The sequence below is a fragment of the Gobius niger genome (genome assembly GCF_951799975.1).
Source record: "Gobius niger genome assembly, chromosome: 9".
Lineage (NCBI taxonomy): Eukaryota > Metazoa > Chordata > Actinopteri > Gobiiformes > Gobiidae > Gobius > Gobius niger.
In genome coordinates, this window is record NC_136860.1 from 32,851,393 (window position 1) to 32,873,582 (window position 22,190).

General features: G+C 38.5%; 1 protein-coding gene across 1 annotated transcript in view; it reads left to right on the plus strand.

Moving 5' to 3' along the window:
- tbc1d8 (TBC1 domain family member 8) overlaps window positions 1-22,190 on the plus strand; it is a 41,327-nt gene that overhangs the window by 14,791 nt on the left and 4,346 nt on the right. Inside the window, exons 6-15 of the mRNA XM_079563385.1 lie at window positions 3,976-4,183; window positions 4,401-4,598; window positions 6,382-6,531; window positions 8,145-8,295; window positions 11,020-11,234; window positions 11,368-11,485; window positions 15,281-15,566; window positions 20,030-20,171; window positions 20,241-20,339; window positions 20,411-20,479. Coding sequence (XP_079419511.1) covers window positions 3,976-4,183; window positions 4,401-4,598; window positions 6,382-6,531; window positions 8,145-8,295; window positions 11,020-11,234; window positions 11,368-11,485; window positions 15,281-15,566; window positions 20,030-20,171; window positions 20,241-20,339; window positions 20,411-20,479 — 1,636 coding nt within the window. The remainder of the gene's footprint in view (window positions 1-3,975; window positions 4,184-4,400; window positions 4,599-6,381; window positions 6,532-8,144; window positions 8,296-11,019; window positions 11,235-11,367; window positions 11,486-15,280; window positions 15,567-20,029; window positions 20,172-20,240; window positions 20,340-20,410; window positions 20,480-22,190) is intronic.

Genomic DNA, 22,190 nt, shown 5'->3' on the forward strand with positions numbered 1-22,190 from the left:
ACTTTTACTGTTTATTTTTGTTGAACAAGAGAGCCACAGGTTTAGAAATGTGAAGGTTTCGAGTAAGCTTGTCTGCTATACAGGAGTCTCGACATCCCATGTGTGAGACATCGAAACGAATGTCAAGAGAAATTAACCCCGGTTCTCTGAAACTAGATTGAGGTATCTCACCAAGCCACCCTTCTTCAATCAATCAAGTTGTTTTGTATTGCCCAATATCACAACAGGAGTTGCCTCACTGGCCTGCACGAACATTAAAACAATGAAATAGGGCTGAAAGATGTATTGTTATCGTATTGATGTCGAGATATGAACATTCAAGGAATTAATATCAAGCAACGATATGGTATTTTCGTATCGATATCGCGATATCTAGCATGAATATCGACACATGACATTTTGTCCATATCGTTCAGCCCTAAAGTGAAACAAAAAAAATGATGTAATGTCCAGGCAAATGTTGCGTCGAGGCAAACATAATGTCCAAACAGCAGATGGAGATGTGCCCGGGGCGAAGGGCTGGGTGATATGGCCTAAAATCTCTATCACGATATAAAAAAAGAAATATCACGATAACGATATATTTGACGATATAATTGACAACGAACAAATGTCTGCAAAATCACAGCTTTACGACTATTGAGAAGATTAATGCAAAAGTATTTAATTCTTTTTTGGGGGTTTTTTAACGCCACTCTAAATTTCAAAAATATGATCTACTCAAGTACTTTACATCCTTTATTTCATTTTACTTGTTAAGCACCTGCCCCTGTGTCCTACACAGTCAGTGTTTATGCTTCTCTGATGGAGCTGTGTAGCATAAATACAATAACGATATACGCTACAACATGGCCCAACCCTACCGGGGCGTCCCGCGTCCCTCGTCCTTAGACCCTCCTACCCCTACATTCTTATTGCCTGCAGCGAGAAGAGGTGTGCTTGCTTAAACTCAGGTTGTGATGTGTTGCAATGCTCTTATATTAGGAGGAAGTCCTGCGATACGTCTGACAGCCAGTCAGAAGTCTGGCGTAATGTAGCCAGACCTTTTGGGGAAGAGCGTGAGAGCTTGTCTCCATATGTAAGCTGAAGAAGAAGAAGAAATAGAACTTGCTGTTTTGGTTTTTCTTTGGGGTTTTTGGTTTACCAGAATAAAATCACATTTCACACATTTTCACACATTTCACTGTACCTTTTGGCAGTTACTGGAAACCTTTAGAATCATGTTAACTGTACTGCAGAAGCTCAACTGCAGCACAAGAGGGAAAAGTATTCTTAATCATCCAGGATAATAAATAAGCAGTGTCCACTAAAAGGTTTTAGTTTACTTTAAAGGAAGGGAGCCGCCCTCGCCATGTTAGATATTTTGAGAGATCAGTTTCCAAGAAGAAATTCCAAGTTTGGAGGATGCTTGATTTAAAGTTTAGACGTTTTTAAGGGTTTATTGTTGAAATGCTAAACTTATCTCCCATTTCTAACTCATTGTTACACCAAGGTTTTGAAGTAGTAATTCCTGTTTTGCCTTTTCTCTTTATTTAGACAATACTTCTGTGCCCCCAAGCCGCCCTTTGAAACACAGCCAACAACATGCTTTACTGCACCACTCATAAATACTGCTCTTCAGCCGTTTCTTTGTTACACTCAGCTCCTATAAAATAAACTGTAGGAGGATCTCGATGAATGTCCTCTGGCAACTTCCAACGCTGCTTTATCGCTATGAAATTAACACTGTGTACTTTGAAACCTAAATGGTGTTGGCAGATTTGTGCTTTACCTTAAAAAGCTTCACTGGGGACTCGAGGAAGCGTAGCAAAAGTAAACATCACGAAAAGGTCACCTGCTAAAATGTGTGTGCATTGAGCTTAAGTAAATAATCACACGACTGTTGACTTTGTGCAACTGTGGGTAAAATATAAGGCTGTAGAAGCCGCTGCAGCTCGAGAAGGGTTTGGACTTTGTGTAATTGTATTATGGGACAAGATAAAAAGAAACCTTTATGATTCTGTGGTTAGATAGAGATGTTGGACTTAAACAACACCTTTTCCAGTCCATATATGAGCACATATAATCTAAAACAATAAAGTATGATTCATAAATATCACAATGTGTATTAATTCTACAATCAAGGATTTCTTTGAGCTGGGACAACCCTGTAGCTTTCTTAACCTCTTACCCCCACCTGAAACGAGGACATTTTCTCCAGTTTGGTTTTACTCAAATCTAACAGCTTCTTGAATAAAGTGAGACAAAAACGAAGATGAAAACGCAACGTAAAAATGCAACAAAAGAGCAACAAAAAGCATTAAAAATGTGGCAAAAACATGAGGAAACTGACTTTTTTTCATGTCTCTTTTAAGTGCAAAGTGACAACAATGCAGAGACAACACAAGGAAAATGATCTGTTTATATGAGTTTTCTTGGGTGAAGCTGAACTGGAGAAAATGCACTTGGTTAAGGCGGGGGTTAAGAGGTTAAAGGCCCTGTCGCGGCGTCCTAGTCATTGAAGATTGGATCCTGTATAGGTTTGTGTGACGTGCTAGGCCTATATAAAGACGCAGGATCCAGGATGTATTTCTTTGATTTATGAGGAGGGCAGATATGCACAGTGCTAACACCACAGCTACATGTCTATCTTCTATATAGGCCCCTTATTCTTTTCTTTTTGCCCCGTAAAAGTATGTTGTGAAAAAATAACCCTGATACGTGGAGTTTGTTTTATTATTTGCTGATGTTATGTGTCAATATGTGTCGAAAAGGGGCTTCCCTTTTTTGCCACAGTTTTACTCAGAATGTCGACACTTGCGGTGAAAATACCTATTTCGTCACATTTTGACTGAAAAGGTTAAACATTTGGTATCGTGCCTTTAAGTTTTGTCTCGGGACCGACCAAATTCTTATTATTTTTTTTACCTGCACCAGGTCTTATTCAATATTGACCCTCTTAACCCCCACATGAACCAAGCACATTTTTCAACAATAACAGAATAAAAAAGCCACAAAAACATGTGACTAAAGAGTGATGATAAAGTGACAACAATGAGATGAAAAAGTGACAAAAACCCACGACAAAAAGGCAATTAACCTCTTAACCCGCCTGAACCGAGAAGATCTTTTTCCTCACGTCATCAGATTTTTGTTGGGTATTCAACTCATTTTTGTAATTTTGTCATTTTTTGTCACATTTTTGTCATTTTTTCGTCCATTTTTTTCTTCTTTTTTTTTTCAAACTTTTATCACATTTTTGTAATTCCTTTATCGCATTTTTGTTATTTTTTTGTCAAATTTTTACCACACTTATATCACATTTTTGTAGCTTTTTTGTCACATTTTTGTCATGTGTTCGTCCATTTTTTGTATTTTTTTGTCAAATATTTATCACATTTTTATCACATTTTTGTAACTTTTTTGTCACATTTTTGTCATTTTTTTGTCACATTTGTAATTTTTTCGTCCATTTTTTGTATTTTTTTCTTTTCAATTTTTTATCACATTTTTGTCATTTTTTATCACATCTTTGTAATTTTATCGTCAATTTTTTTAATCAAATTTTTGTCATTTTTTTGTCACATTTTGTCATTTTTGGTCACATTTTTGTCATTTTTTCTTAAATTTTTTGTCAATTTCGCCACTTTTTCATCAATTTTTCGTCACTTTTTTGTCAATGTTTTCTCTCTCTTTTGTCACATTTCCATCACTGTTTTCGTCTCAGTTCTGTCACTATTTTCACACCTTTTTTCCAGAAGCTTTTGGACTGGGGTAAAGCCAAACTGGAGAAAATGTGCTCTCTGACTAGAGAGTGATGAAAAACCAACAAAAAAGTCACGAAAGAGCAACAAAATGGTGACAAAAATGCGATGAAAATGTGACATCTGTTTTGTGATGAATGAAATCATCATGTGGAAATCATGGTATTTCTTTTAAGCCTTATCCTTGTCTCCAGAATACATTTCCCATGCCTGTTCTGTTTCCTCTGCTCAGGATGCTGGAGGAGCAGGCTCTGCGGGAGTACGTCCTGGCCCTGTTCCGTTTGCCCCGCTCGGAGCGCCTCCATGAGGTGGCCTCCTGCTCCGTGTGGACGCCCCACGCTCGGGGCCACACGGCCGGGACGCTCTACACCACGGACCAGTACCTGTGCTTCAGCAGCCGAGAGGAGGGGACGGTTGTGCTCCTACTGCCACTCTGTGAGGTACAGGGACTCGATGCACTCTACCAAGGAGGCTGCAGTGGATGCTGTGGTGTAGCTTGATGATTTTAGTTCTATTTGCGCTGATTATGATAATAAATATGAGATTCATTGTCAAACTGGGTCAGGAGCAGATTGTCAAACCTGCCTAAACCAGACTTATCTTCTCTAAAGTAATTGCTAATATGATAATTTCCACTGTTTTTGTCTGTGTTTGCAGGTGTTGTCCATCGAGAAGGCGGAGAGCACCAGCGTCCTGCCGAACCCCGTGATCGTGAGCGTGCGGAGTAAGAAGGCGTTTCAGTTCATCGAGCTGCAGGACCGAGAGGAGCTGGTGGAGAACCTGAGTGTGAGGCTCAGAGCGCTGCACTGGAGAGAGTCTGTGTTCAGAGACAAGCGGAGCAGCAAGAGGAGCGTGGTGAGAGAGATTAATACTTGGAAAATACTAGAAAAATGTCTTGTATTTTGGTTGAAGATGAGACCATTCTTTAAGATCTTTAAACTACTAGTGATGGGACTTTTGGCTCTTCTTGGTGAAGCGGATCATTTGGATCTTTTGCCTCCCAAATGGCTCTTTTTTTACATATAGTGCTTAAATTTCAGAAAAAAGTTGAAGAGATTTTGATTCATGGCTTTTTAAATAAGCCTTTCGACTACGATCAGCACAAAATATTCTTGCAACCAGGGGCGGACTGGGACTGAAAAACAGACTCTGGTCAGCGTAAATGTGACACTTCCACAAATACATATGTTAACCACTTACCCCCCGCCTTAACCAAGAGCATTTTCTCCAGTTCAGCTTTACCCAAATCCTGTAGGCCAGTGTAACGCCTCATTTGAAAGCTAAGACCTACAAAACTAAATTGATCTTTTTCCTCACATCATCAGATTTATTTTTCATCACTTTTTTTGTTGGGCAGTCATCTCATTTTTGTCAAATTTTCGTGACTTTTTTTTTTACTTTTTCGTCAATTTTTTTGTCACTTTTTTTGTCACTTTTTTGTCAAATTATCCCCTTTTTTTTTGTCAAATTCGTATTACTTTTTCGTCCATTTTTTCGTCAAATTTTTCTCACTTTTTGGTCATTTTTTGTACATTTTTTCTAAATTTTTTGTCACTTTTTCATCCATTTTTTCTAAATTTTTCATCAAATTTTTCTCACTTTTTTGTCTTTTTTTTGTACATTTTTTGTCACTTTTTCATAAATTTTTTCTCACTTTTTTCACATTTTCATCCTTGTTTTTGTCTAAGTTTTGTTGCTATTTTCACACCTTTTTTTCCAGAAGCTTTTGGATTGGGGTAAAGCTGGAGAAAATGTGCTCGGTTCAGGTGGGAGTTAAGGGGTTAAGCTTTTAGATTTGGGTAAAGCTCGGTTTTGCCCGTGGGTAAGGGTAAGGTAAAGTTAGAGGCCAGACCGGCGGCCCTAGAGCCAGTGGCCCTTCTGTGCTCTTCCAGAATGGACATATGACCAATCCGCCCCTGCTTGCAACACACAGAGTTTTAAAGCTGGTATTAGTCAAAATCCTTAGTGATTCTCCCCAGTCCTTCTGCTGCCTGTGTCAGCTCCGCCCCTGTAATTCAGCTCCGCCCCTGTAATTCTGCTCACACTGAGAGAGTAGTGGACTCACTGAAGTGAAAACTTTTGCTTCTGCTTTTGTTGCTTTTGTAATGCGCTCAGACACATGAGGAACAGGCCGACATTGCGACGTATCACCGCGCCACGTGTCTGATTGCATTGTGTACTTTCCACTCCACAAACCCGGTGCAACTCTATCTAATCATGAAACTGAAAATATGAGGTGGATTGATCTCAAATAAACAATGGCTAAAAGCTAGAGATGTGTTGATTACATTTATAGTTGAGTTTGAAGAGATCTGGATTTTGTGTAAACAGTCGGTTCGCTCCTCACGCATGGGCTGCAGATTTTTCACCTCCTTTCTCTCTCTCCCCCATTCTCGGACTCTTTTAGTCTTTGCCTTTCTCCATATTTTCTCTGAGGCCAGTGTAGCACAGGGTATGGCTCATGGGTGAGACTCGGCTCTCATTGTTCACTTAAAAGAGCCGGCTCTTTGTAACGACTCATTCGCGACCGTCCCATCACTATAAACTCCACATTCAGCTGCAAATCATTTTACGGTCAATCTTGTAGCTATAACGACTTCTCACAAAATGGCTAAAATGAAGTGTTCTTCCTCCCTAGACTTCCCCGACGCCGTACTACACGTTTTACTACGACACCAGCCTGTCTGACGAGGAGGAGATCGAGGAGCAGGTTCTGAGGAACACGGTGAACAGTGAAGCTTTAATGACGGCGTTTCACCAAAACCAGCCGGGGGCCAACGGGAACAAGGTACTGCAGCCACTACAATCCCAAATCTGATTTCTTTGATTATTAACAAACTCAGGCCACTTTTTAACCCTTTTCTGTTTCAAGGTCCAGATTCTACACGTCATTGATAAACTATAATTGTCATTGTGAATTGGATAGATGGGAGCGGGACAATGAGTTCTCTGTACATACGTCACAGTTCTGCTCCACCAAAGGCCACAGCCCAAAGATTTTCTTTCCTTCTTAACTTCTTATCCAGGCCATAATCGGGCACATGTTTGTCCAGCTCAGCATTACCCAAATCTATGAGCTTCTTGACTGGAGCTTCCAGGCTATAGGGCCAGTGTAACGCCTCATTTGAAAGCCAAGGCCTACAAAACTGGAGATTTTTCATCGCGTTGTCGTCACTTTATCATTGTAGTTGTGGTGCTTTTTTTGTTGGGTTTAGAGGCTTTTTTTTTGCAATTATTGTTGCTTTTTTGTCGCTTTTTCATTGTTTTTTATCGCCAATTTTGCTACATTTTTGTTGCTTTCCTGTTACCGTTTTGTTGCTTTATTGTTGTCCTCATTTATGTCTCCTTTTTGTCGTTATTTTGACTCTTTTTTTTTTTCAAGAAGCTTGTAGATTTGAGTGAAGTCGAACTGGAGAAAATGTGCTCAGTTAAAGGGACTATATCGATTGTAAGAATGTCCTAATGTGTGGAATGAGCCCAGACACCACAACTGCCTCTAAAATCCTGCATTGTCACTCAAAAAGTTGTTACTTCGGGTCTGAAGTGCCGTCATGCACGAGCTTTATATAGAAGGTGCAGTTTACACGTATGACCTGAGGTGGCAGTAGTGAGTATAAAATGGCCAACTTGCATCTTGCCCCTTTAACCTCTAAACCCGCTTGAACCGATCAGATTTTTTTTTCCATCATTTTTTTGTTGGGTGTTCAACTCATTTTTGTAACTTTTTGTCATTTTTTTGTCATTTTTTGTCACATTTTTGTCATTTTTTTGTCATATTTTTGTCATATTTTAGTCATTTTTTTGTCATTTTTTTTAAAATCAAATTTTGACATTTTTTTGTCACATTTTTGTCACATTTTTGTCACATTTTTGTCACATTTTTGTCACATTTTTTTGTCACATTTTTGTCATTTTTTCTTCAATTTTTTGTCACTTTTTTGTCACATTTCCATCATTGTTTTCGTCTCAGTTTTGTTGCTATTTGCACAGCTTTTTTCCAGAAGCTTTTGGACCGGGGTAAAGCCAAACTGGAGAAAATGTGCTCGGTTCAGGTGGGAGGTAAGGGGTTAAGGCAGGGGTTAAGAGGTTAAATGATTATTTTTATTAAGATGGGTGTTAAATTGTGGAAGTTTGCACTAGTACTACTATTTGTGGTCATGCAGCTAATTTACCCTTTGAAATGGCTGCAAATCAGATATGCAAATGAGAAAATGCAGCATGAGTAAAGAAAAATGCATGATCCCCTTTGTCGTTAACGTTTTGACTTTACACAACACGCTCTTACCTACAGTGCTAGTTATATCTGTGCGCTGACCTTTTGAGCCAGGAAGTCTTGTCAAAGTCACATCCTTGTTGCGTTTATTATCTAAAACTGAATCGCCTCTGGTTTGTGTGTCCCAGAGTATGGAGAACGTGAAGGAGCGTCTTTGGGAGGACCACTTCTCGGAGTTTGGTCGCGGGGTGCACATGTTTCGGACGGAGAAGATCCAGAGGCTGGTGGCGATGGGCATCCCGGAGTCTCTGAGGGGGGAGCTGTGGATGACCCTGTCCGGTGAGATATTGTAATAGTGGACAAAATGTAAGGTAGTGTAACTAATTGGTTTGAAACGCCCTCGATGACGTTGTTTAGTTGAAACAGACGAGGAGCATTTACAGATTTAGAAACGTGTTTTCGGAAAAGGCTCGACTGCTGTGTTCGACCAGTGTACCTGAACAGACCGTACAGATTTGAATGTAGTTTTGTGCCACTTCTCTCTTTCACTCTCACTTCCTTGTGGGGAGCAGCGCATGAAAATAACTCACAGGAACAGAAATAAAGATAGGACTGATTTAAACCTGTTAAATGTAAGTTTACCCAGTCTGTATATATGGTCTACATGGATGCTCTTGGTCTCTGATTAATAATTCAGGGGTAGGCAAGTTTGCTCGGTGGAGGGCCGGTTTTCTTCATCGTCAAAAGACCAAAGGCCGGACCCTCCAATTCATCATCATCACTTTCTACATATGCCAATGTTGTACATCATATACATTGGGAAAATGTCCATCTTAAATTACATAAATTTTCGGTTTGAACTTAAGATCAGATAAAAACTCTAATGACAATCAAACAAATAGAAATCCCACTGGAAACAGACAAATTAACTTTTACTGTAAAAAATATTTATCACTTGAAATTATACAAAATAATTAGCCTGGCTAACACCAGACTAAAATCACAAGTGATATTTAGTCTAGGGACCACCAATTCATTTTCTCGTAGGAGAGGTGTGGTTTACGATCGTCCATAGTCGTTTATTGGGCGCTACGAATGTCTATCATGTGTCTGCACGAGGCCACAGCCAATCGTATCATCGTTTCCGATGACGTATGACGTACCGGCTGTAAACTTTTGAGCTAAACTATTTAGAACAAGGTCTAAAGCTTGATCGAAAAATACCATCGCGTCTGCTGCTGTCATGTTGGATCCGTAAATAAACTTTTTTTTTGCGTAAATAAACTACAAGCTTCCGTATACCAAATAGCTCGTCATCGTCTTGCCGTCCCTCCTCGCTCTGTGATTGGTTCCCAAATCCATGCGAAAATTTCAGCCATGGTCTCCAGGCTGTTGTGCAGGTCGAAATGATTCGAGCGCTCACAGCAGCCTGGTGCTAGCCAGGTTACAAATAATCTGAATTAAGAAAAAACTGTGCTCGTTCCATTGGCAAGAATAGGTTCTATCTGCTCTAAGGCCAGACCAAATCTACTCAAATTTTAGATTTAATCTCTTAATTCAAGTAGATTTAAGTCATTACTTCCTTTAGATGATTATTCTTTTAGGATTATGGCCTAAAAGGATGCTCTGTTAAGACATTTTAAGAAATTTACAGTATTTTTCACATTTCTTGAGTACTTTAACTGGCATTTGATTCCCGATTTGGGTCATAATATTTCTCAAAATCATCTCGAGGGCCAGAGTTTGATGATGATAGAGGGCCGCTTTTGGCCCCCGGGCCTGACGTTGCCTACCCCTGCTCTAATTGAAGCTGAGGCCGTCTGCTTGTGTGATGTGTAATTATACAAATGTATGCCACTAAGAAACTGCAAATGAGAGTGCAACACAAGCTGCAATTTTCCACCTGATTAAAAAAAAAATACAAACTAGAAAATGACCTTTAAAACGAAATAAACTGATAAAAATGCAGAATTTTTGACTTTTGGTAACAATCTGGATCCAGCAAACACAGATGAGTAGATACAAACGGCATCTTTGGACTCGCCCATTTATATGGTCATGTTCGAAGAAGCCAGAGGGGGAAAAACTGAAATTTGTCCCATTTCACCACCATTACTTTAACAAATGCTGCATTATGAATATATTTTTCTACCAAATAAAGATACAGAGACATGGAGAGGAGGCAAACTTCTTACCCCCCGCCTGAACCTAGCGCATTGTCCCCAATTTGGCTTCATCCAAATCTAAAAGCTCAAAAAACAAAAACAAAAAAATCTAAACAGCGATGAAAACGAGGAACAAAATGCAAAAAAACTGATGAAAACGTGAAAAAAGCTACAAATAAAAGCGAAAAATATGGTGAAAAAACAACCGAAAAAGTGACAAAAACGTAACAAAAAAGCGACAAAAAAGCGACAAAAAAGCAACAAAAAAGCAACAAAAAAGCAACAAGAAAAGCAACAAAAAAGCGTAAAAAACCTGCTGGAAAAACTAAAAAAAGTGACAAAAACGTGGCGAAAACACGACAAAAAGAAAGAAACAAAAAACGCTTTAAAAATTTGACAAAAACACAGCGACAAAAAAAGTTATGATCACTTTTGTAGGTGTTAGCTTTCAAACAAAGCATTACACTGTTGCTCTCCAATCAAAAAAGCTTTTGAAATTTTAATTCTTTTTAATTCTTTTATATTTTCTAAACTGGAGAAAATATGCTTGGTTCAGGTAAGAGGTTAAAAATGGACAATGCTAACCAGGATGCGACGTTAGCTTCACGCTACACGTGCTAAGGTTAGCAACGAGTGCCGTTTATCACTTCTACTGAACAATCTGCTGGGACAAAGTATCCGCATGGACCCAATTTAAACTTGACTATTGGTGGGTGAGAAATATGTTTATAGTCGGTTAAAAAGAGAGAAAAATTGTGAGGTTTTCTTCCTCCATTGTATGATCATAATGACTATTAGTTGTGAAGAGATTGCCTGCTGTTACCTGAGTGTTATGTTCAAGTCCCAAGCAGATAATTCAGTTTTTGATGTCCTGACTGTCCTCCTGTGTGTTCCTCAGATGCCTGCTCAGAGCTGGAGTCCCACGAGGGCTATTACTCGTCCATGGTGCAGAAGTCGATGGGCCAGAGCACTTTGGCCACAGACGAGATCGAGCGGGACCTGCACCGTTCGCTCCCGGACCATCCCGCCTTCCAAAACCCCACCGGCATCGCAGCTCTGAGACGAGTCCTGACCGCGTACGCTCACCGCAACCCCAAGATCGGATACTGCCAGGTAATAGGACGCAGCGAGGAAACCGGAGAGATGAATGTTGATTTGATTTGTCCCAAAATGCTGATGATGTGCTGCAGTTATGCTGTGGTCCGCCTTTTCCACCGCAAATACCAGTTGTGTGTGCCCTCCTCAGTCGATGAACATCCTGGCCTCGGTGCTGCTGCTGTACGCCCGCGAGGAGGAGGCCTTCTGGCTGCTGGTGTGCGTCTGCGAGAGGATGCTCCCGGATTACTTCAACCGCAGGGTCATAGGTCAGAGAAAATACTAATGACTTTATTTGCAAAACAACGTCTGCCTTTTACAACCGACTGGGGGAGGAAATACTGGGGTCAAGGCCGTGGGAACCCAGGGTGCTGAGGGCGCTGCAGTACCCCCTGGCGGATGGCTTGTGAACTGCAGGCAATATCAACCCCTTAACTCCCAGCTGAACCGAGGACATTTTCTCCAGTCCAAAAGCTTCTGGAAAAAAGGTGTGAAAATAGCAACAAAACTGAGACGAAAACAAGGATGAAATTGTGAAAAAAGTGAGAGAACATTGACGAAAAAGTGACAAAAATTTTACAAAAAATGACAAAAATTGACAAAAATTTTACAAAAAATGAGAAAAAATGGACGAAAAAATGATAAGAATTTGACATAAAAAAATGCGAATAATTTGACGAAAAAGTGACAAAAAAGTCACGAAAATTTGCCAAAAATGAGACGACTGCCCAACAAAAAAAGTGATGAAAAAAAATCTGATGTGAAGAAAAAGATCCATTTAGTTTTGTAGGTCTTTCAAATGAGGCCAAATGAGGTGTTACACTGGCCTACAGGATTTGGGTAAAGCTGAACTGGAGAAAATGCTCTCGGTTCAGGCGGGAGTTAAGGTTAATAAATAGGATTTATGCACAGAAAAAGTATTTTGGGGGTAAATTTTGTCCCTCAGCACCCCCTAAACTAAAATATCTTCCCACGGCTCTGACTGGGGTTAACAAGGTCAGCAACACATGTGATAGTTGAATATTGCTATAAAAGTATTCCATAAGGATGTATCCTTAAGGAATACCTGACAACGTGCCTATCCTATTGAGGCATCTGTGCTGTGAAACGCAAATAGTTTTAACATATATATTTAAATATGCTTGTTTGTATAAGTCTTGACCTACTGAGCATATTCAACATAATAAAAACCTGCATTTTGTAACTTAAAATATTTTTTTGTTCTAAAGATTGTGAAGTTGTCGGCAATACCCAGCATGAACCACTGCCACTGCCACTGTGTGAATGGAGTGACTTTTCAGTTTCTAACCCGCAATGTTCCGCCCCACAACCATTAAAAACTACGCTTTATAAATATAATACGTCTGAATGGACTATGGCTTTAATTCCGTCTGAAAATGTGCTTGAAAGTTGCCTAAAACTAGCAGCAAAATGCAAATCTGCAACAGTGCTAATTTCGCCAACTAAAATATTTTGGCTTAATTTTAGTCAAGGTAATATTTTTGCTGACTAAAACTAAATTAAAAGTTTTTCATGAGACTAAAACTATGACTAAAATGTCCAGATATTTTAGTTGACTAAATAAAAATGAAAAGGAGAGACTAAAATCATCCAAACTTCTATTACAGTCTGAAAGAGCCTCATATCATGTAAATCCTCTGCCAAAGGAACAGCCCTGAGCTTGGTTCATGTGGGAGCAGCTCAACGAAGCAGAGGGCCTTCATTGACCTCTTAACTCCCACCTGAACCGAGCACATTTTCTCCAGTTTGGCTTTACCCCAGTCCAAAAATAGCAGTACCAGTGTGAAAATAGCAACAAAACTGAGACGGAAACAATGATGGAAATGTGACAAAAAAGTGAAAAAACGTTGACAAAAAAGTGACGAAAAATTGATGAAAAAGTGGCAAAAATGTCACAAAAATGTCACAAGAAATTGATGAAGAAAAATGTGACCAAAAAAATGACAAAAAAATAACAAAAATGTGACAAAAATGTGATAAAAAATTGACAAAAATTTGACAAAAAAAATGACAAAAAATGGATAAAAAATGTACGAAAAAATGACAGAAATTTGACAAAAAAATTTGACAAAAAAATTTGACAAAAAAATTTGACAAAAAAAATGACAAAAATGTGATAAAAAGATTGCCGAAAAAATTACAAAAATGTGACAAAAAATGACAAAAAAAATGACAAAAAAGTTACAAAAATGAGTTGAATACCCAACAAAAAAATCTGATGACGTGAGGAAAAAGATCCTCTCGGTTCAGGCGGGAGTTAAGAGGTTAAATTTAGTCGACTAAATGTACTTGAAATTCTAGTCGATTCAAATTTAAGATTTTTTTTTTTGACTAAATCTCGACTAAAAGAAATAACATTTTCGTCAAAAGACTAAAACTAAATTAAAATATGTTGTCAAAATCAACGCTGATCTGCAAGAGGCAGGAATGAGGCGTAATAATAAGGAGTGACTTCAGAAATGAACTGGACTGTCTCATCCCCTTACGCACCCTCTCCCTCGAGTGCATGGAGGTAACAGGTGACCTCGGCATCACAAGCTGCAAAACGCTGCTTGTTTTCTGAAAATCTAACTCATATTTACAGCCCCAACCCACACTGTGATCAACCTGTGTAAGTGTGTCAGTAACCTGTGTGCATCACTCGTGTGAGAGACTGGTGGTGGTTGGACGGGTCACAGAAGGTTTTGCTCTTCAGTCCGTCTACACCAGGCCAGTTGTGGCTACAGATGTGCGTCACTTACCTCCACAAAGTAGAGACAATTATAGATAATGCACGTCATTGTAAAGCGACTGTTTATTGTCGCAGCTTTCAACATAGTAATCAAATATTTCTAATGTTTTCCCATATTGTGCAGCCCATAACACTTTAAGGCTCTCGCACTGTCTGCTCTGAATGTTGTGTAATTGATATTTTTACAGAATAGAGCAGACGTGTTATTTTTGCTCTCAGCCAGAGGCCAATTTCCTGTGTTTGTGAAGCAGTTTATTTACATGAGCCGCACTGCTTTTGAACCAATTTCCCTTTCTCAAGATACAATTGAGACAAACAAGTTGTTCATTTATAAGGGGCTGTCGAAGCGTGCTGCATTAAAAAGCAGGTACAAAAGAGATAACGCTATACGACCATAATTTATGATGCTAAACCTATACAGAGTTTAAAAATGTTAAAATTATTTATATTCCTCCATGTATGTTCAAGCAATGTCCTAAGATGAGCCCAGACCTGTTCACCACAACTCCCTCTAAGGCAGAAAGTTGTTACTTCGGGTCCAAAGTGCCGTCATACATGAGCTTAATCTCTTATCTTTTTGTTCATGCGATCAGATATTTTTTCCATTATTTTTGTAACTTTTTTGTCCTTTATTTGTCACATTTTTGTCATTTTTTGTCACATTTTGTCACATTTTTGTCATTTTTTGTCAAATGTTTGTAATTTTTTTGTCACATTTTTGTCACATTTTTGTGTTTTTTTTGTCACATTTTTGTCATTTTTTGTCATTTTTTTGTCCATTTTTTATAAAATTTTTGTCATTTTTTTTATCACGTTTTGTCCCATTTTGTCCCATTTTTGTTGTTTTTTTGTCAATTTTTTATCACATTTTTGTAATTTTTTTGTTGTTTCTTTGTCATTTCTTTGTCAAATTTCTGTCATTTTTTTGTCACATTTTGTCACATTTTTGCCACTTTTTCATCAATTTTTCGTTGCTTTTTTGTCAATGTTTTCTCACTTTTTTGTCACATTTCCATCATTGTTTTCGTCTCAGTTTTGTTGCTATTTTCACACCTTTTTTCCAGAAGCTTTTGGACTGGGGTAAAGCCAAACTGGAGAAAATGTGCTCGGTTCAGGTGGGAGGTAGGGGGTTAATAAAGAAGGTGCAGTTACACACATGACCTGAGGTGGCAGTAGTGAGTATAAAAAGGCCCCTTTAACATGTTATAAAGTTGAAAAACAAACCTGTAGTCGTGCTGTAGTTGTTTTTTGTGGCTGTTATTATTTGAAGAAAGCCTGTCTTGACCGATGTGTTCCCGTTGTGTCCCGGCAGGAGCGCAGGTGGACCAGTCCGTGTTCGAGGAGCTGATCCGCGAGCGTTTGCCTGATCTGGCGGAGCACTTCCCCGACCTGTCCTCGCTCTCCTCGGTGTCTCTGTCCTGGTTCCTGACGCTGTTTCTGAGCGTGTTGCCGTTCAGCAGCGCCGTCCGCGTGGTCGACTGCTTCTTCTTCAGCGGCATCAGAGCCATATTCCAGCTGGGCTTATCCGTCCTGGAGGCCAACACCGCACAGCTCTGCGCCAGCACGGACGACGGCCAGGCGCTCATGATTCTCACTGGGTACTTGTTTGTTTGTATGTTCATGAAAATGCAGTATAACAGTGGAAATGTCATTGTTTTTTATAGTTTTTATTAATGGTGGGACTCGATTAACCCCTTAACTCCCACCTGAACCGAGCACATTTTCTCCAGTTTGGCTTTACCCCAGTCCAAAAGCTTCTGGAAAAAAGGGGTGAAAATAGCAACAGAACTGAGACAAAAACAATGATGGAAATGTGACAAAAAAGTGACGAAAAATTCATGAAAAAGTGGAAAAAATGTGACCAAAAAAAAGACAAAAATGTGATAAAAATTTGACAAAAACATTACAAAAATGTGACAAAAAATGACCAAAATGTAACAAAAAAATGACAAAAATTTGATAAAAAATTTACGAAAAAGTGGAAAAAATGTGACAAAAAAATGACAAAAAATGACAAAAATGTGATAAAAATTTGACAAAAATGTAAACAAAAAAATGACAAAAATTTGATGATAAATTGATGAAAAAGTAAAAAAAAATTGACAAAAAAAAAAGACAAAATATTGACAAAAAAATTTGAAAAAAGTTACAAAAATGAGTTGAATACCCAACAAAGAAATGATGGAAAATAATCTGCTGACGTGAGGAAAAAGATCCTCTCGGTTCAGGCGGGAGTTGAGATGTTAAAAAAAATGTATCGAGTTAATTATAGCCTTTGTAGTTAATTAATCGCAATTAATCGCATTTAAGCGTAATTTATTTAGGGGCTGTAGTTATTTTTTAGAGGTATATTCTAGATGCTTCTTTTTGTTTTCCTGCATCTGAAATGGAGATGTGAGGCCTGTGTGAACATTTCAAACACTTTTTGGAGAATTATCTTTTTAACCTCTTAACTCCCACCCGAACGGATCCCGTTTTCTCCAGTTTGGCTTTACCCTAATCAAAAAGTTTCTTGGGAAAAAAGCACCAGAATAGCCACAAAAAATGAGAGGAAAATATGATGTAAACGCGACAAATGTGAAATTCAACAAAAAAATGACAACAATTCAACAAAAATTCAACCAAAAATGTGACAAAAATTTAACCAAAATGTGACAAAAAATCAACAAAAATTCAACAAAAATTCAACAAAAAATGACAAAAAATCAACAAAAATGTGACAAAAACTCAACAAAAAATGACAAAAATTCAACAAAAGTGTGACAAAAATTCTACAAAAATTCTACAAAAAAATGACAAAAATTCAACAAAAATTCAACCAAAAATGTGACAAAAATTTAACCAAAATGTGACAAAAATTCAACAAAAATGTCACAAAAATTCAACAAAAAATGACAAAAATTCAACAAAAAAATAACAAAAATTCAACAAAAATTCAACAAAAATTCAACAAAAATTCAACAAAAATTCAACAAAAATTCAACAAAAATTCAACAAAAATTCAACAAAAATGTGACAAAAATTCAACAAAAATTCAACAAAAATTCAACAAAAATCTGACAAAAATTCAACAAAAATCTGACAAAAATTCAACAAAAATGTGACAAAAATTCAACAAAAAGAAAGAAAAAAAACCATACAAAATGTGACACAACACAGCAACAACGCGAGGAAAAAAGATCAGTTTTGTGGGTGTTAGCTTTCAAATGAGGTGTTACACAGGCCTATATAATAGCCAAAGAGGACAGAATGCAATTGGTTTAGGCGGGTGAGAGGTTAAATAGGTTTATGTCTGTGCTTAAAGGGACTATACAGAGTTAAAAAAAAAAAAAAAAAAAAATGTATTTCCCTCCTCCTACATGTTCCAGCCATGCACAGAATGAGGTCAGACCACTCAAAAAGGTGTTACTTCGGGTCTGAAGTGCCGTCATGCACGAGCTTAATATAGAAGGTGCAGTTACACGTATGACCTGAGGTGGCAGTAGTGAGTATAACATGGCCAACACTCATCTAGTCTCTTTAACAAGACTTTAACAACAAGTTTGACAGTCAAATAGTTTTTGGCTTTACGTGTTGTTTGTGCCTAAGCAACGTCTGCAGGTGTCGAAAGTTGAGTGCGATCAATTTCGATTTGAACCTTACCTTAATTGATCGTAATTAATCAAAAAAAGTCCCGGCCCTAGTTTTTATAGTTGTATTTGATTTAATACGTACTATGTTTTGTCAGATGTCTCATATCTCCTTGGCTTTTGATTCATACTGTATATTTGGCTCATTGTCAATGACTTTCCCGGCTCCGAGTTCAGGCCCTCGAGGACAAATGGATCACAGCCAAATATCCATGCGTTTCAAATTATGTCATTATTTCAATGCCACGGGACATTAAAAGAATCATTGTCAAAAAAACATTCAATTAATTGTGCCAAAATAAAAACATTAAATAGGATTAAAACTGACATTAAATCTTAAATTCTTGGAAAATATTTGTATAACTTTCAAAACACTTTCAGCTGCAGTTTTGGCTGAAATTGTGCAGTGTTTTGCTCAAAAGTCCAATTAATTTGTTTATGAACATCAAAATGTCCTCTCAATATTTGCACATCTTAATAAATCAGAATATATTTTTTTGCCATTGTCAGTGATTGTACTTTCACAAACTAGGATTTCTTTATTTTTGGCGCCGTTGTGCACATGTGCAACATAATCCAGTAATAAAAGAAATAATAGTTTTTTAGGGCATGCTAAGAAATGGGATCAAAATAAACACGGTATTAACTACTTGCACATAACCCATAATGCTTTGCACCTTGGGGGGTGGTAGCTACGACCTGGAGGAGGCCTGTGTCTGTGCCTGTGAAGCTACAGCCAAACAATAATGAAAAACGGCTTCTGCTGTGCTCGTAATTGCTCCAACAATCAAAAACATAATCCGGAACTACAAAGCTCTGCACACGAGGTCGACTTTTTAAAATTAATAGATAAAAAGGTACTGATTTTCTTAATCTTTGGTTTAGTGCAGGGGTAGGCAACGTCAGGCCCGGGGGCCAAATCCGGCCCTCCGGCACTGAACCTCTGGCCCTCAAGATGATTCTGAGAAACACTATTGCACAAATCACAGAGTACTTTTAACATTATTAGAGTTAAATGGGAGAAAATAAGGTAGAAATACTGTCAATGCACCCAATTAGGTCATAACACTGGCATTTGAAAGAAGTGCACTGGAAAAAGAATAATCGTTTTCAGGAAGAAATGACATAAATCTACTTGAATTAAGAGATTCAATCTAAGGTTTGAGTTGATTTGGTCTGGTCTCGGAGGAGATAGAACCTCTAGTAGTCGTTATTCTCTTAATTCAGATAATTTTGTGTCATTTCAAGTGAAAAACCAGTATTTGTCTGATTCCAAGTGGGTTTTATTCTTGTTCCATTGGCGCTATAGCATTTGTATCTTGTATTAGTTCAAACCAACTCAAATTCAACATAGAAGAACTTTAATTCAAGCAATTTTAAGTCATTCATCTCATGATAGTAATTTTTCCGGTGTTGTGCTTTACTTTGGGCTAATAATCATAATAATCAGCGGCTTCGGCCCTCGGTCTATTTACAATAAAGAAAATCGGCCTCCACCAACAAAACCTGCCTACCCCTGGTTTAGTGGAATTGGATATTTTTTTTATGGTATTTGGAAGATTAATATCAGTCTCTTCGATGACAGCTCGCAGCGCCATATTGTTTACAGCAGCGAACCCTCCAAGGCGCTATGCATTATGGGATTGCACAAGTAGCGAATAGTCAAATTAGTGAAACACTGAATATGCACAACATACAGGTGCTCGTCATAGAATTAGAATATCATGAAAAAGTGCATTTATTTCTGTTATTCAACTTAAAATGTGAAACTAATACATGACATCTGACAAGCCTTTGTTTTTTTATAATTTTGATGATGTCTTGCAGTCCATTTTTAAATTTATTTGGGTTTTTTGCAAGCTGTGCCATAATAGAACACATATCACACTTTGCATGTAATGAGCCTCATATATATCATATATTAGTTTCACATAAACAGTGGGTTTACAAATGCACAAAATGCTGCTGATGTGAGGTGAATAATAATCACGTTTTGCAAATGTCAGGTTACCGGTTATTGACTGTTCATGAGTCTGATGGCGGAAACATTGAATATGCACAGATTTCTTTGTGTTTGTGGCGTTAAATATATCAATTTGGGGAATTAAAAAGCAATGAATTGGACTTGCTGCAACCTGTAGACTCTGGATGTTAACAGTCCTAATTTTACATCCAAAGTGCTGCTGCTGTTTTTATATTTTTAATGGTCAGTAATTAACAAAATGGCGCCCCCTTGTGGTGCCTTGTTCTTGAAACCTTTCTTTAACATTGGCAGTGAATGAAACTAAACGCTGATGTAAACTTAAAGGATTTAGAGGATTTTGTTTTGCTTTTTTCATTTTTTTTTTAGAGATTCCACTCCTCTGCAACTACTGCCATTGTCGTGTAATTTTCAATGACCATAAGCTTAATCTCGAGTTTTTTCCCCGTAGTTTTCTGGAGCTGGTTGGGACAGACGAAGCTCCCTGTGTCCCCCTCACTCCTCCTCCTCTTTCTCCTGCCTCTGAGGACGACAACCTCCCTCTGTGCGCGAGATACACCAACATCACTGACCTCATCAACGAAGCCCACGAGGTTAGAGTTTTATCCGTTTACGTTACATATCTTTTATATAAATCTACAACTGCCTCTTCTTGCTTTTAGAAATTCGGGGACGTGAGCGTGCGTCAGATCGAGAGGCTCCGCTGCCGCCACAGGATCCAGGTCCTGCAGACTCACGAGGACACCACCAAAGAGAACGCTGTGAGGAAACGACAGAAGCACAGCCTTTGTTGCTTTGTGACGTGTTGACGACGTGAACTCCTCTGTTTCAGCTGAGGATCGTGTCTCCGGAAGTGTCCATGTCTCCGGAGAATCTGTCAGACGCCTATGACCTCTTTAAAGTAAGTTTGTGGTGACGGACTCCCCGGTTTTGTACTTTTTATTTGATTTACTTGTCTACTTCTGGGTTGGTCGTTCTTTAGGACAGAAGTGGTGCTTGATTTCATTGCTTGAGTAAAAGTACAGACACTGCTGGTCAAATACTGCATTACTCCAATAAAAGTAAATGTTTCTCTGTGGAATTATTACTTAAAGGAATAGGCCACCGTTTTTACATACTGAGATATGTTCTTACCTTAGCTTTGACGAGTTCTTTAGGACCTGTCTGATCTTCACCCGTGCCTTCAGTCACGTAAACACAGCGCAGACGGCGTTAGCATTTAGCCTCTCCCTCTCTCCTCTATAGCTCCAAAACAGGTCAAGATAGAAGCTACCAAGCTCTTCCACGTTTTCCCTATTTAAATATGGTTACGTGAAGTGTTACACTACAAAGTATAATTACACATAATTATTTCTAAGTGGATAGAAGGGGGGACTATATTGTAAGGCGTAATAATACCAGGAGTAGTCCGAAATCTGCGCAGTAATCTTCACTTTACTGTGCAGATGCCAAACTACTCCTGGTATTATTACGCCTTACAATATAGTTCCCCCTTTTATCCGCTTAGAAAATCCACATTGTTTAATTTTGTATAATTATACTTTGTAGTGTAACACTTCACGTAACCATATTTAAATAGGGAAAACGTGGAGGAGCTTGGTAGCTTCTATCTTGACCTGTTTTGGAGCTATAGAGGAGAGAGGGAGAGGCTAAATGCTAACGCCGTCTGCGCTGTGTTTACGTGACTGAAGGCACGGGTGAAGATCAGACAGGTCCTAAAGAGCTCGTCAAAGCTAAGGTAAGAACATATCTCAGTGTGTAAAAACGGTGGCCTATTCCTTTAAGTAGAAGTACGTGAGTGTTTGCTTTAGAAAATAATGAAGTATTGAAAGTACAAATCTGTTACAATAAGTGTTAGAAATAATAACTTTGTGGCTTCTAAACAATGGTCGAGGAAAGCATAGATATCATATAATAAAGGCTAGATGTCTTAAGACTCACTTTTGGCTTCACAGGCGGCCATCTTGATGGAGTCACAGCGGTTTGGTTTCTTCTTGGCTATAATTCTGAATGCTGATACATGTTGAATAAAGATTTTCTTCTTTATTCATATGTATGCAGTGCCATAACTACAGCTATGACGTTTATAACAAACCAAACCGTTTGAAAATCGGCAGAAAATTGAGCAAGTTATGGTTATTTAAAAAGTACATGCACCATAAAACACAATGATACGAGTGAGCAAGCTCGCTGTGGCAAGATGGCCGCCGTGTGCGGACGTCGCCCTCAATTGGCCAGCAGCGCGTACGAGATGTCTCGCCTTTATTATATGATGATATCTATGGAGGAAAGTGCTTCTCTTTGGTCCTCATGGCGCAGAGCTGACATTGCTGTAATACCACCCCCTGGTGGCCAGGGGCGACTCCTGAAGACACTTTGTAAACAGGATTCCTGTGTAGCTTTGGACCTCATTTTCACTGCTCAAAAGCCTGGCTTCAAAGAGTTTCTTTTTTTTCTGAAACTTTGTTATGACAATGCTGGGCTGTGTATCATATTTTTACCCATGCTGGTTTTGTGTATCAGCAATAAAAAGTTGAAGCTTAAATCTAGTAGGATTGACAGGCTCTGGAGCTCTGTGGAGACTCATTGCCCTTTTTTGCCCTTCGTTGGAG